We start from the raw sequence: 14,537 nt of genomic DNA, 5'->3' as shown, positions 1-14,537 counted from the left end.
TTTCCTCATGACTACACACCCTTCTGGAAAAACAACGGCATAAACTGGTGGTCAACAACTGGTCTCCCAGCTTGGCAAAGCTAAAAACAGCTAAAACCTAGCCTGGTTAGGGTTGAATACCAACGAGACCAGAATAAACAACACATTCTCACACCAGGTTGGGAGACCAGCTAGACCAGATGAAACCAGCTAAGACCAGCAAACCACTTAAGGCTGATTTATTTTTTTTTTTTTATTAAAACCACATTATTCAAATCAAATGGAACCGGTTTAGTTTGGAAAAAATAATTTTCTGAAAAATATGGTCAATTCACTGTACTTCTAGAGCCAAGGTTGCTGAATTTTTTTTTACCTTTGAGTTTTATACAGAGTGAAATGTATTTGTGTTGGCGCCATGTAATTACAGAAGCTGTGTCTGGCAGGTACATTTCTCAGCCGTATAGAGCGGGCCAGACAGGACCATTTATGGATTAGCATGAGTTTAATTTAGAGTGAACGAACAATCTCGTCTGCATTTAGAGCAAGAGTAAAGTTCACCCAGGCACTTTTCATCTTCAACACGGCATCAGACCTTTAATTAGATTTCATTCCTATCAGAGCGTCCTCCCTCTGATCTGATCCAGCCTCACATCTCACATGACAATCAATAAGTAAAGGACCTGAAGTGTTAATAGGGCTCCTGGGTAAACATCTGGAAATTTCTGTTTGTAGACCGAGAGATATGGAGGTTTAAGTTGCTTAGTTTTCTCCCACTTCATGCGTGCGCATACACACAGATCCTTTCCACACACTTTCAACAAGAAGAAACCCCTAGAAAACTCTCCTTTCTCCTCACTTCCTTCAGACTCCAGTTAGCAGTGTTTTGATTTCCCTCGAGACGACGACTATACCCCTGAACCAGCTGTCTGGAGTCACTGAGGTATCTCTCAACAAACAGAAGCACAACAAAAAGAATGTACCCACATAGAGAATTAAACATGGTCTTGCAGGAGAGCTTGCTTAGAGATCTCAGAGCCACCCGGGGATCTGTATTGATCACCTTCGGCTGCTAAAAGTCTTTGAGCATCTAGTGTTCCCAGTGTTTTTAAAATGCAATATCACTACACAGGGAACTGAAATATTCATGCTTGAATAAATGAGGTTCGGTCTTGTTGGTGCCGGCGAAAAAAAAAAAAAAAAAGCTGAGTTGATTTTAACTCAAGCTTACAGCAGGTTTCAAATTCATTTGGCAAGCAGCAGAAGGCTGTGTGTGGGAAATGCATTAGGCAACATTGATTAAGGGGATGATGAAAGGGAATCTCATGAAACATTGAGAGTACATGCTTGAATCTGGAACGTGTGCATGATGTGTGTAAAATAGCACTGGGAAACCCCTGGCCTCTTTTTTACCACAAGCTTAAAGTTTCACACTAAATCAGGTCTACTGATAAAACACTTATGCACTGATTGTCACTGAGATGCTAAAATGAATTAATGAGTAATCACAGTCTTTTTTTCCTACTGTGAATTCTATAAATGAGGTTGAAGGCTGAATAATTATCTATATTGATAAGCCAAAACATTATGCCCGGTCACAGGTGGTTATTGAATAATTAAAAGAATTTAAAAAAATCTTAAAGTCCCCCTGTAGTCAAATCATTGTATCCCTTAAAACTCATCTTTGATCAACAAAATTACATATTTAAGCTTTTTTTTTTTTAAATCCGAATTAAAAAAAAAATTCTTCATGCCTTAAAATAGTTTTTAATGTAACTCTACACCCTTGCCTCATTAAGTATATGTGGTTCTATTAATATGCAAATTATCCCCGCCTCCACTCACTCACACCAGCTCAGAGATCCACTCGTTGAGGATCACACATTGACGTGATTGGTTGCAAGGTAGTTTGTGAAGCCAGAAACACCAACGATTTCAAACCGCGTTTTTAAGACTGTCTTTGGTTCACTGCAGTTTTAAGGAGAAAATACTTAGAAATGGTGTTGACTTACGAATTTAGACATGGTTTGTTTTAAAGCATATTAAAAACATCACATATACATTATTAAAAACTTGATTTTCACCACAGATGATGATGGTAAAGGAAATCTAAATGTAAAAATGAATTTAAAAAATAAATATCAAACATGAACCATATCATGGGTATCATACAATAACAGACATGGTAATGTCTGTTAAGCCCGGGGCACACCAAGCCGTCGGTCGGCCGTCGGGCAGTTTTTGTGCATCGGCCGACTAAGTTTTCTCAGTGTGTTCTGCACGGTCGGCTGAAATTGGTCTGCTTTTTTCCGGCCGATTCGACATGTTGAATCGGCATCGGGCCGTCGGTGAAGAGAGAACTCTGACTGGCTGTTCAGCTTAGTGAACGAGTTAGTGCACGAGAATAATAGCAAAACAGCGAGCAAAGTCAAAACGGTACAGATAGAAGGCTGTTCTAATGTTACGTCATCTTACATGAGTTTTCCTTGGCGAATATTTCAATATCAACATGAGCGGAGTGGAATAAAGAAAGTGTTTAGCAGGATTGATATTCAAAAAGGTAAGCACGCACTGCTTTGTTTATGGTTTGTTTATCTGCAGCCTGCCGCGTCAGTTTCCCTTTTTGAATGACGAATATAGATGAATATATCTGCAGAAATAGACAGTTGTCTCATTTACAAGCAGGCGCAGAACACGCATTCTAGCTGACAGTCGGCTGTAGTTCTCTCGGTGTGTTCAAGTGCGGCTTTTTGCCCTGACGCAGGCAACATGAGGCGACAACACAGTCGGCTTTCATCAGCGCTAATTCTTTGGCGTTAGTTTGGGGTGTTACGGGCTTTACAGTATAGTATATTGTGCATCCCTAACGAGACTTACTAATATTGTAGCTATGATATTAACAACTGTCTTCAAAACACACCCAGGTACAAAGATTAGAAGTGAAAAATGAACTGTAGTTGATCTGAGCTCAGCTGAAGCAGAACTAATGTGATCGGATCAACCTCCGGTGTCCGGCAGAGTCAGGGTGCTTCAAAACCCATAACGTGGCACTGGAGCAAACTGTGCTGGACATGTGTACCCCCGCCAACTTTGGCAAGTGGTAACTTGTTGGGCACTCAATGTCCCCATCTGCTACCTCTTCCCATCAACCCCAGATTAACCCTGAGAGCCAAGTCAAGCAGCTTTGCCCCACAAATGCCACCTGAACCTGCCAATGACCATCTACTAGGACACAAAGAGCCAAGATCCCGTTCTGCTTTAGCAGAGCGGCTAACAGCTCCTAATCGGGCTGAAGAGACACACAGCCTCTCACTAATCCAAATGTTACCTCACAAGATGCAAAACTGCAGCCCACAGAATAGATTTTAAATTCTAGAATTTGACTCTCTAGCATCTGACCATCATAAAGAGCTACAACTCTTCAAATCACATTTGCATCACTCACGAGATGCACCTAACATGTTCATGTTGATATAAATTGTTTCATGTAACACAATTATAACAAGCAGGATGTAATATAACATGAAGTGATGTGTTTGGTACCTTGAGTTTGGTCAGGTGCTTGATGACAGGAGATTTGTCCACTTTCGGAGAGAGGTATAGTTCCCATTTGCCAAACTCTTTCTGCGTGAACGGGTGAGACTGTTTTGCCCAGGAGTCTGAAGGAAAACATATTTAATTATTAATTGGCACTGACCTATTTTTAGTAATTTGGCATTATGCTTTTGAAATAAGGCATTTTGATGCTTTACTGGAGCTGTCTTTCCAACAGGAAAAGCTATGGAGCTAACTGGAATAGGATTTGCGAATGGGACTTCAGAATCCAATATGGCTGCTCAGTGTATAAACCGCAGTGAAACAGTAGTAAAATATTGTTTATTAGCAATTCTGTCTCAAACTCAGTGGTGCACACAGAACTATCCAACCTCAATTTTTGGACATGACACTTTGAAATTATCTGTGAAAAATACCACTTTTATATGATGTGTTTGTATTCCAAAAGAGCAAGCACAATAAAGGTTTGCCTGGATGTGTCCATCTTAGTTTTCTGATCTGTTTGAAGAGGTAAATGGAACACACTATTAGGCATATTTTCCTGTCTATGTAAACAGTATAACTTGCAAAACTACCCACATTGCACCTGGGTCAATATTATGGCAAACTTCAGATGTGTTTCCACAGGGCTCTTGTTAAGTGCCATCTTTTGTAGAATTCTTTCATACAGGTGTTATGAAGAGCTCTTGATATGGTTGACTAGTGCACCTTTACTCTGTTCTTGAAATCCATAGATCCTCAAAGTGATTGTTGGCCTTTTTGTGATTGGTCTTACATGTTTTTTAACATTAACATGTTTCTTTCTTGATACAAACTTTTCCAGGAAGTATCTGGACAAGTAACTTGAACTTGATATTGTGCACTTTTCTTAATTTTTGCATTTTCAGGAAGTCGTTAAACTAAATTGCTAAAATATTAGTAATATAGCTAGCATAATGTACTGTAATGAAATATTAGCTTGGAATTGCTAACTAGGCAAACCTTGACCTCTTGAGGGACACCACTCCAAACACAGGAACCCATTTCAAATTGAATATATCACATGATTGAAATGTCACATGATACAGCCAAGATATAGACTTCCAAAATAAAAGTCAAATAAATGTTCAGACAGTGCCTGCACCTGTACAAAGGAAATATTAAATATTACAATTGTTCACAGACATGTGAATATTGTCATGTAATATGTACAAGTTTCTGAGTTTATTGATGAATTTGGGACCGCATACTAGCTAGCAAACTACTCTTACTACTTTTACCATAGCTTTCTATAGTAAAAGTAGTGTATGCTAGTATGCGATGCGGCATCTGTGTTTGGTCCATGTCCATCTTAGTAAGGCCACCAGTTACCAAAATGTTTGCTGGCTTTTCTACTTTTTTTTCTTCAAATATAGCAAATGCTAGTCCAAACTAAATACTTGTGTTGATAGCATATTATACAATTAACTTAAGAATACATTTTCAGTGCTTACACTGATTATTACATTTCAATGCAGGATTACAGATTCAGTGAAAACCGGCTAAGAATCTGGATGCACAGTATATTTACATGCCCCTTAAAAGCAACTCTTCATCCATGGCTTCAACAGCTGAATAAATGTGGAGGCAGAGACTAGCGAAAATGCAGAGCGCTGTACAGCAGCTGACTTTACCAACTCCCTCAGACTGTTCATTCAGTTTCTGGGAAAAAAGCCATGCAAGACTGTGTGACCCCTCTCATAGCACAGAAAAGAGACACTGATTTGTTGTGGATAATTTCTGTCGTTCTGCCCTGTACGCCTCTGTGTATCTCTTTTCACATTACATACTCTAATGGAGAGCAGAAAGAGAATATAAATAAATAAATCAATAAAGGACCAGCGCCAGTGCAATATGCCTACCCACCTGCAGCCCCCCGACGCAGATCAAGACCGGCTCCCCCAGACCCAAATTTCTCTCTCTTTTCTCTTTCAAACCCTGCATTCCCACTGTGAAATTGAAACCATATAATATGAGCCATGTCAAAACGCAATCTCACGCCAAATTGGAAGTTGGGATTTCCTATGACACCGCCTCTGGGTCTCAGAGAGAGATAATTACAAAAAGGCAGAGGGATAAATAGAAAAGGGAAGGATGTGATAAAGGTGGGGGATGGTCAGGGAGGAAAGGGGCCGCTGGTCATATGGTTATAAGTAGTGTCACAGAGAGAGAGGAGACAACATTTTGCTGCGATCTAGAATTGTAGTAAACAACTTCTTTCCCCAGAGGGAACGATGTGCCCTTTTCACCCGGCTGTATGGATTCACTAACTCCAAGAAAGGTGTGTACGTATCCATAACACTCACATACACACACTCCATGTAGTCACTGATGGAGTAAATCTGAACTATGTGTTTGTACTTTAAAGCAGTTCTCTTAGTTTACATTATGTATTTACTGGCAAAAAGTACCATGAGATGTATTTTTTGCACATTGTACTATTATATTATCATGTATTAGCCTAATTCATAATCATAATACTATCCCATGCTTTTATTTGAAGTACCTTGAAGTACCTTGGTAAGTTCAATGTCATCAAAGTAATATATATATATATATATATATATATATATATATATATATATATATATATATATATATATATATATATATATAAGTAAGTATGAATATATTATATATATTCTTGCATCTGCGAGAAATAATAGAGGAAACAATACAGAGAAATAAAGCTGCAAGATCTAAAGATGCATTTATGATATATAAAGTCCTAATTATGACAAATAAAATCAACAGATAAAGTCGCAGTTGCAAAGAAACAAGTTGACTGTGTTATATAAAGCCACATTTATGAGAAATTTTAAAAGAAAAAATTAGCACTTAAAAAATGTATTGCACAAAATACAATAACAATTTATAAAGCCACAACTGTAAAACAAAATTATAAATTTAAAATAGAATTACAATTACATGAAACAAATCTGGATTTGTACAAAATAAAGTGGAATTATTGGAAGAATTAAATAAATTCAGTTATGAGAAATAAAATCTGATTTGTGAGATATAAAGTCAGAATTAAGTTACACTTTATTTCGACAGTCCACTTTAGACATTCTAACTATAAGTACATTTGCAGCTACATGTCAACTGTCTATTATTAATTTGCAAGTGTTTGTCAAGTGTTAGCAGATATTAAGCAGACAGTCTACTAATGAGAGTCAGTTTACATGTAGTTGCAAAGTTACTTACATAGAAAATAAAGTGTTACCCAGAATTATCAGTATATATGTTTCAGTGATGGAATCCAGCATTCATGCACAGCTCACTGCAAATAAATATAATCATAACCAAAAGTAGTTTAAACATAACCACATGGTCCATTCTCATTAACCATCTACACAGTCCTTTCTAAATAAAAAAGGAATAATATCTCAATCACAAAGTCCTTGTCTGACCAATGGACTGCTAAAGTGCTGGAATGAGTCAATAACACAAGCTTAATTAGGAAGCTGCTGAGATACAAAGACAACACTATGAAAAGAACCATGAACTAGCTAATCATTCACTCCTTATCATCAATTATCATTTTAATACAGTAGGTGCTTCGGGCTTTGAGATCAATATTCTCCCCAAGGCACGTAAGCAGTATATTAAGAGAAGGCTTTGAGGGAGGATCTGCGTCAATATGCATCATGTCTTCCAGCTATAATCCATAATTGCTGAAACACCATAAGTGGAGCTCCAGGAATAAGCTTCATGTTTGTGAGCACATACACATGAAGTATAGATATGTATAGGAATGAGAAGCAAAATCAAGTATAGAAGAGTTGGGAGTTTTTAAAGGTCATACTCTAAGGACCCGGTTTCCCCGTAACAGCCCGCGGATCACAACATAACTCTCAATTAGAAGAAGTCTGAAGCTGGCCAGAGGCAATAAGACATCTGCTGCATTTTTCTAGCTGCACTCTCATTCCCTGAGGACTTCCGATTAAGCACAGAGACGAGCAGTTTTGGGAGAGAGGAGTCAAAAGAGCGCATTGGGATGTGGCCCACTGGTGTTTGGACTATTGAGAGTCAGATCAAACACTGAGTAGGATAGTTAGCAATCACTGAGCAGATAGACACTATTTTAACTATTTTGTGTTGTAAATCCTTTACCTAATTTGTTGTTCCCAGTCAAAAATGATTGGCCTTTTAAATTGCTTGAAAATCTCTCATTATGCTATATTATCACCAAATATTGGATTCAATCTTTTTGTCAACTTGATTTCTTTTAATTAACACAGGTTTTGCATTTCTTTTTGGAAGGGATTGGTCACTGGCCTTATGCACTTCATTGCTTCAGTGAAAAGAGGTTACTCAAATAAGGTGCATAAACTCAATTCATTGTTGATGAAAAGATTAAATCCAATATTTGGACTTAAAGCATAACAAGAAATTTACAAGCATTTTTTTGTAGGTCGGTTATATTTGATCGGGAACACCACAATTGTCAGGTGAAAGTGTCAGAGTTAAACTAGAGAAGCAGATCAGGTATTTTTTTCTTTTTTTTTTTTTTTTTTTTTTTTTTGTCGAATGAATCATTCAGAAAAAAATAGTTTGATTTGTGAATTCAAACCAGTTTTGTGAACCAAGTATAACAAATAGAACAAATTTTAAGTCATTATTCTAATCTATCAGTGAGTTGAACTTGAGTTGAATCAGTCCAATTAGTGAATGAGTCCTTCAGACTGGTTTTGTGATTTAGATGTGGCAAACAGCCATTATTAAATTAAATTACTATTAAACATAATTCATTATTCACTCTGTTAGTTAAACTTGCGAGTTGTACAAGTCATTCAGACCGTTTTGTGAACTAGATCAACCAATTCAATGATTGACTCAAAAGAATGATTCATTCACAGAATCGCACATCGCTACTTCCTTCATTAACATGCATGATTTTTTTGTGGGGAGGGGGGGGTGGTTTGGAACAATATGAGGGTGAATAAATACAATATATACACAGTACAAATGTGTCCTTCTGTTTTATGTGTGTGAGCGGAAGCAATGAAAGCTTTCTTTTTTTATGAAAGACATTGTCACACCTTTCCGTCAGCCAAAGGTGAGAGGGTCGGAGGGAAGGACCAGACAGGAGAGCAGACACAGAGCAGCTTTCAAACAGGAACTTTAAGATCTCTTCCTGACAACATGAACTGACACAAAGTAGTCCCTTTCCTTTTGGCCAACACTTCTCAGGGACTACAGGCTGACTCAACTGACAGAATATGTGATCCGTGAGCTCAGAACAGGTATCAGATGTTCCCTCTCCTGCATTTGACAGCTAAGAGCTTCACTCTGAGATACAAGGACAGCAACGGGTCAAAACAGACGGAGGCTTAGCGGGAAGAAAAAAAGAATAAAAAACGACTTCAACTCAAAGTTTCCAACAACAACTACTGTACCCTCTCAGAGGGAAAAACTGAGCTCTGAGGCAGAGCACGAAGGATTCGTTGAGATGCTTCACTTGCGAGAAAAGGCAGAAGCGCAAGGTGAAGAAAACACAAACGGTAAAGAAAGACGCTCTCAGCAAAAGAAGGAGAATAAAATATTGAATGGTGAAAAGCGAGAATCCCGCCTAAATGCTAGCAGTGCTCCCTCAGCGTAGGGTTTATGTTGTGTGTTTGCGGTTTGTAGAAGCCGGGCCAAATAGGAGTTATTACCGAACACTAAAAACTAAAACCAAAAGCATTTCATTTATAAAAGGTACTTTTATAAAACTCATACAGTGGTTAAAAAACAAACTGAAACAATGACCAACAACAACAACAAATATCAAAGAATCTGATGAAAGACTAAAACACAGAAGACTAAAACAAAACTTAACTAAAACTGCGTGACAAAACTGAAGTAAAATAATAATAGAAGAATCCTAATCATTAAGTAAATCACATGACTTGACCTGAAATGTGTCCAGGGTATTTGAAAATAGTATTACCAACAACAACAATGACAAAAAAAAAACTGGAATTGAGATCTCATTCAACTACTAACTGCAATCCTCTTGGTTAAACTTAATCTTTCTCCTTCAGTTTCCTCCATTCACAGATGGTTTTTTTTTCATATAATATTTCTGTCCCTCTTCCTACACATTCTGCCGCTTCTTCTCTCTGACAGTTATTCAAGTAGCACTGAAGCAGAAAGCTTTGAACATCATACATCAAAGTTTCCTCATGCATGTTTCATGCCTAATGCACATATGACCAACCATCTGGATATGAAGATGGAAAAGACACTAAGAGGGAAATTCACTAAAATGAATTGTGCCCACAGTATTGTTTATGTCTTGGATTTCAAGACACAAATCTTATGGATTTCAATACTGGTCCTGGGTCAACAACCACTCTGCACATTTTGTGTCTCTCTTATCTGATACACTCAGTTCAGTTCATAGAGCGCTCACCTATGAGCTGATGATCTAAATCAGCTGTGTTAAATAAGGGAGACATACAAGTGTGCAGATTGGTGGGTCGCCAGGACCAGGATTGAAAACCACTAGTTACACATGCTGTCTGCTTATCCAATAATGAGCCTCATTTGGGTGTTAGTTCTGAAAAGAATGACAATGACGTCTAAGGATGCACAATATATTAGTACCATACTGGTTATTGGCCAATATTAGAGATCTTTTTAATAGTATTGGTCAACTACAATATATTATTCAAAAGTTTGGGGTCAGTAAGATTTTGTAAAGAAATGAATACTTTTATGATGCATTATAAGGATGCATTAAATTGATCAAAAGTGACAGTAAAAAAATACATTTCTAATGTTACAAAAGGTTTATCTTTCAAAGAATATTAAGAATATTATTTACAAAAAATATTAAGAAGCAACACTGATAATGATATGAAGTGTTTCTTGAGCATCAAATCAGCATATTAGAATGATTTCTGAAGGATCATGTGACACTGAAGACTAGATTAATGATGCTTAAAATTCAGCTTTGCCATCCCTGGAATAAATTACATTATAAAATATATTAAATTAGAAGACGATTATTTTAAATTGAAATAATATTTCATAATATTCCTGTTTTTACTGTATCTTTTATCAAATAAATGCAGAGCATAAGGGACTGACCATCAAAAACATTACAAAATCCTACCGACCTCAAATTATAACATGAAAACAGATATAAATGTTTAGAAAATTTGCCTCTGAGTGTCCACGTGAACCTTTAATGATTGGCAAAGTTAAAGAATTATGCATAGTTTGTATACGACAGAGGACTTTCTTTTCTTTGTGCAAACAAAGCTTGGATGAAGTTTGTCAAATTGGCCAATCAATCGATCTCCGACACGCTTTCCCACCAGGGCATCAGTTCAATTTTCAGACACAATGGTGACGTTTGGCAGTCAAGACATCACAAACTGCAGGATGTGTTCCTGTTACTTCAAGATTAGAAGGAAATTTAGCCTTTATCTTGAACCCTGCCTCTAACAGAAACCAAATCGGCTTTTAATGGAGTAAAACTTAACAACAGAACATCAGTCCAACTCCCTCTTCCTCTCTGTCTCCTGATGTTTCTAAAAGAACAATACTGTCAGACTACATGTAAACAATCCAGACAAGCACACAATTGGCAGCGCACATCATTACGGCTTAATACATCACTCAATGCAAGCCCCGCAGATTTCTCGCCCTGCAAACGCGAAGAGCATTTCAAGCATTAGCGGCCTAAAATTAAAGCCTGTTTCCTTGGCAACAATAAACCGCTTGTACTTTGCTTCGTAGATCTATCCATTAAAAAGGGTTTGCGCCTGAATGTGACAGGCAGGGGTCTCTGAATTACAGGATTGTGGTGATGCTTACTGAAATCCCCAGTTAGGAAGACGGCCTCCGCTCCCGGGGCCCATTCCCTAAGGACCAGAGCGTTGTCGGATCGCCGCTGAATTCCGAAGTACTGGTAGCTCAGTGTGAAGCGATCAAAGGTCCCTTCCGCCTCCTCCAACTGTGCCAGATACTCTGCAAACCGCTTGTATCTGAAGACACAACAGAGAGAAAGATAGAAATATACAGAGAGAACAGGCACAGAGAAAGACATTATGGTCTCGAGCATTTCTCACCCTTCCATGAACCAGCGTTCTGCAACTTCAGACAGTTGTTCTTAGTTCACATAAGGCATTCACTCAAATTCAGCTGTCTCTGTCAGCTTTGCATCACAGAGAAAAGTTATTTTGCACAATTGTCCCAGCTAATGAGTCACAGGTGCAGAAATACACACATGGCTCTTTTCAATAAAGTTTGTTGTACTGACACACAAGCGCTAATACACACAGTGATTAAAAGAAGAGTTTGTAGCCTTTAGAAAGGGTTTTCAAAGGAGTTTTTCGCTCTTCTGCTCCCTTAATCTTGTGGCTTTCACTGAAAATATGTGATAAAATTGATACGCATCTCAGACAAACTCGGGTGTTATTTAGGAAGGCTGGGTACTAACACAAATGTCATGATTCTGGGTTAAGAGAATGTATTTGAACAAAAAAAAACCTACACATACCTGTACTTCTCCTTTAAAGAGCGCCAAAATGGTATTTATTGTTCGAACTTCATAATAAAATTGACAGAATTTGAAAGCTGATACCTCTTTTCATATCTAACACAGCACAAAACGTATTGCAATTTATTGAATCTACAATTAAAGTTTTGCTCATGCATCAGCTGAAAATAGCATAAACTATAAGATCGATTAATAGGATTTAAGAATCAAAATCGGCTTATCAAAATAAGAGTACTATTCACAATCCAGTAAAATCCGGTAAAGTGTGCATCGTGTACACTGTAAAGAATTATCAGTTGACCTAACTTAAAAAAGTGAGGAAACCCATTGCCTTAAAATTATTAAAGGGATGGTTGATTATGATTTCGCTTTTCTAACTTTAGTTGGTGTGTAATGTTGCTGCATAAACAACATCTGCAAAGTAACAACGCTCAAAGTTCAAAGCAAAGGAAGATATTTGCTTTTAAAGAAGTTGTTTTTTAAGGACTACAACAAACGGATGGTAGGGGCTACACGACATTCTTCCCGGGTTAGTGACATCACTAACCCTAAAATTGACATAAACCCCTCCCCGGGAACACGCAGTCCATGTTGAGAAGAGAAAGAGTTGTTGTAGTAAAGCACATTTGTGAGTCTGCTCAAGCTGTTGCATCCGTCTTTTAACATGCAATACAGTACGTAACACAAATGCAATACAACACTTCCCACGCAAGCGATTTATAGATTATCATGACAGAATATGCTAATCAAAGACTTGAAGATAGTTAACTCCACATCAGCAACATAAATTCATCAACTAACCATTCAGAAACGTCCTGTTGCATTCTACGTTATCACTTCTTCTTGAGTCTCTCCATCATTGTCCGACTCCAGTAAAAGGCAGAACAGTTTCTGACATTTTTGTGCTAGTCTGCCTGAAGCTGCTAAGGCCCTGTCCCAAATGGCACCCTAAGCACTCGTGGTCTTCCTACGAGTCCGGACTTTCGTGACGTAATGCCGCTTTGACTGTCGGGAAGAAGTCTGCTGTGGAGTCCGCATCAATGCTCATTGAGGGCGCATATCAACCGCTAAGGGGGCGCTCGCGAGCATCCTTCTGAGGCTTAAAATGACAAATGGGACACCCTACGGTCTCACGGACTTAAAGGACACGCGCACGCGGCAGTCATTTTAAGTCCACAAGACCGAAAGTGCATATGAAGTGTGCCATTTGGGACAGGGCCTAACACACACAAACTCTTGAAGCTCCGCCCTCTGTGCCGGGAGCAGCAGCTCATTTGCATTTAAAGGGACACAGACGAAACAACGCGTTTTTACTGACCCTCAAAAAGGGACAACTTTAACATGCTGTAAAAATTATCTGTGGGGTATTTTGAGCTAAAACTTCACATACACACTCTGGGGACATCAGAGACTTATTTTACATATTGTAAAAAGGGGCATTATACCGCCCCTTTAAGTAAACAAACTTCATGCGTAATTGAAAAAATGTAAGTTATGTGAATTTGACTTCCATAAAACAAATATTTTTCAATTACGTATTACGTTTATTTACTTAATTTTAAGGCAACGGTTTAACGGTTCAAAGGTTTCCTCACTTTTTAAGTTAAGTCAACTGATCACTTTTTACACTGTATCTGTGAGGGAAAGCTGTGAGGGCACGAACAACGCAGCACAAGGGCTGAATTATTTTGTGCCTGTAATAATTTAATGTTAATATATTGTAACGCATTGAATTTCTATCAAATCACTATTCATCCAATTCTTAGCATTATAAATGTATATTTGACGAAACAAACGATTAAAAATTTAACGATTCAGAAATCCATGTTTCAAGGATTTGTGACTGATGCATCGAGAAAACGTATGAATCGTTAGATCGCTAGACAATAGATTAAAATCGACAAATCTATATTGATTTAACCTAGTCCTATTATTTTGGGATGACAGACCAGAAAGTGGATCAAATTTAGAGTTTGTGGACATGTGTTCTTAATGTTGAATAAATGAAACCCCAAATTAATCAAATCTCAGACTGATTTGTTCAAATGTATTTTAATGTCTGTTTGAAATGTGTGAAATACTGAAGAAAAAGAAAAACAAAGCATGAAATCTAATTTGTGGCTTGACATTTTCAAGTTTTTTTTTAGCACAACAATTTTCGTTCAACTGGAAAATGAGCAGAGATCTGTGTCCTCCTCGGTGCTGTTAATTGACGTTTCTACCTGATAGACTCTAATTGTCCTAACGCTTAATGGCACATCGGTCTCTGGTTAAGTGGCTTAATGCACATTCTTATTTTGAACAATTAGAACAATATTTTTTTGTGTATTTCCCACTTCATGCTGTTACAGACAAATTCAGAATTAAATCTCAAATGATGAAATGTGAAGTTAACTGGTTTAGAAAATAATTTTGTTTTAGGAAAATCAAAAGAGCAATACCATAGCAATAGTTGACCCACATCTGTAACTATGCATCAAAAACGTGTGAT

At 37.7% G+C, this 14,537-nt stretch overlaps 1 protein-coding gene across 1 annotated transcript in view; it reads right to left on the bottom strand.

The window, feature by feature from the left end:
- Positions 1–14,537, bottom strand: part of gbe1a (glucan (1,4-alpha-), branching enzyme 1a) — a gene marked incomplete at both ends in the record, with an annotated part of 163,175 nt that overhangs the window by 125,819 nt on the left and 22,819 nt on the right. Inside the window, 2 exons of the mRNA XM_081353888.1 lie at positions 3,520–3,635; positions 11,362–11,531. Of these exons, the coding sequence (XP_081210014.1) occupies positions 3,520–3,635; positions 11,362–11,531 (286 nt within the window). The remainder of the gene's footprint in view (positions 1–3,519; positions 3,636–11,361; positions 11,532–14,537) is intronic.

The sequence above is a fragment of the Scardinius erythrophthalmus genome (assembly GCF_964197995.2).
Source record: "Scardinius erythrophthalmus genome assembly, chromosome: 23".
Taxonomy (NCBI): Eukaryota; Metazoa; Chordata; class Actinopteri; order Cypriniformes; family Leuciscidae; genus Scardinius; species Scardinius erythrophthalmus.
The sequence above is the reverse complement of the archived record's forward strand: the minus strand, read 5'-3'. Positions and strand labels throughout refer to the sequence as shown.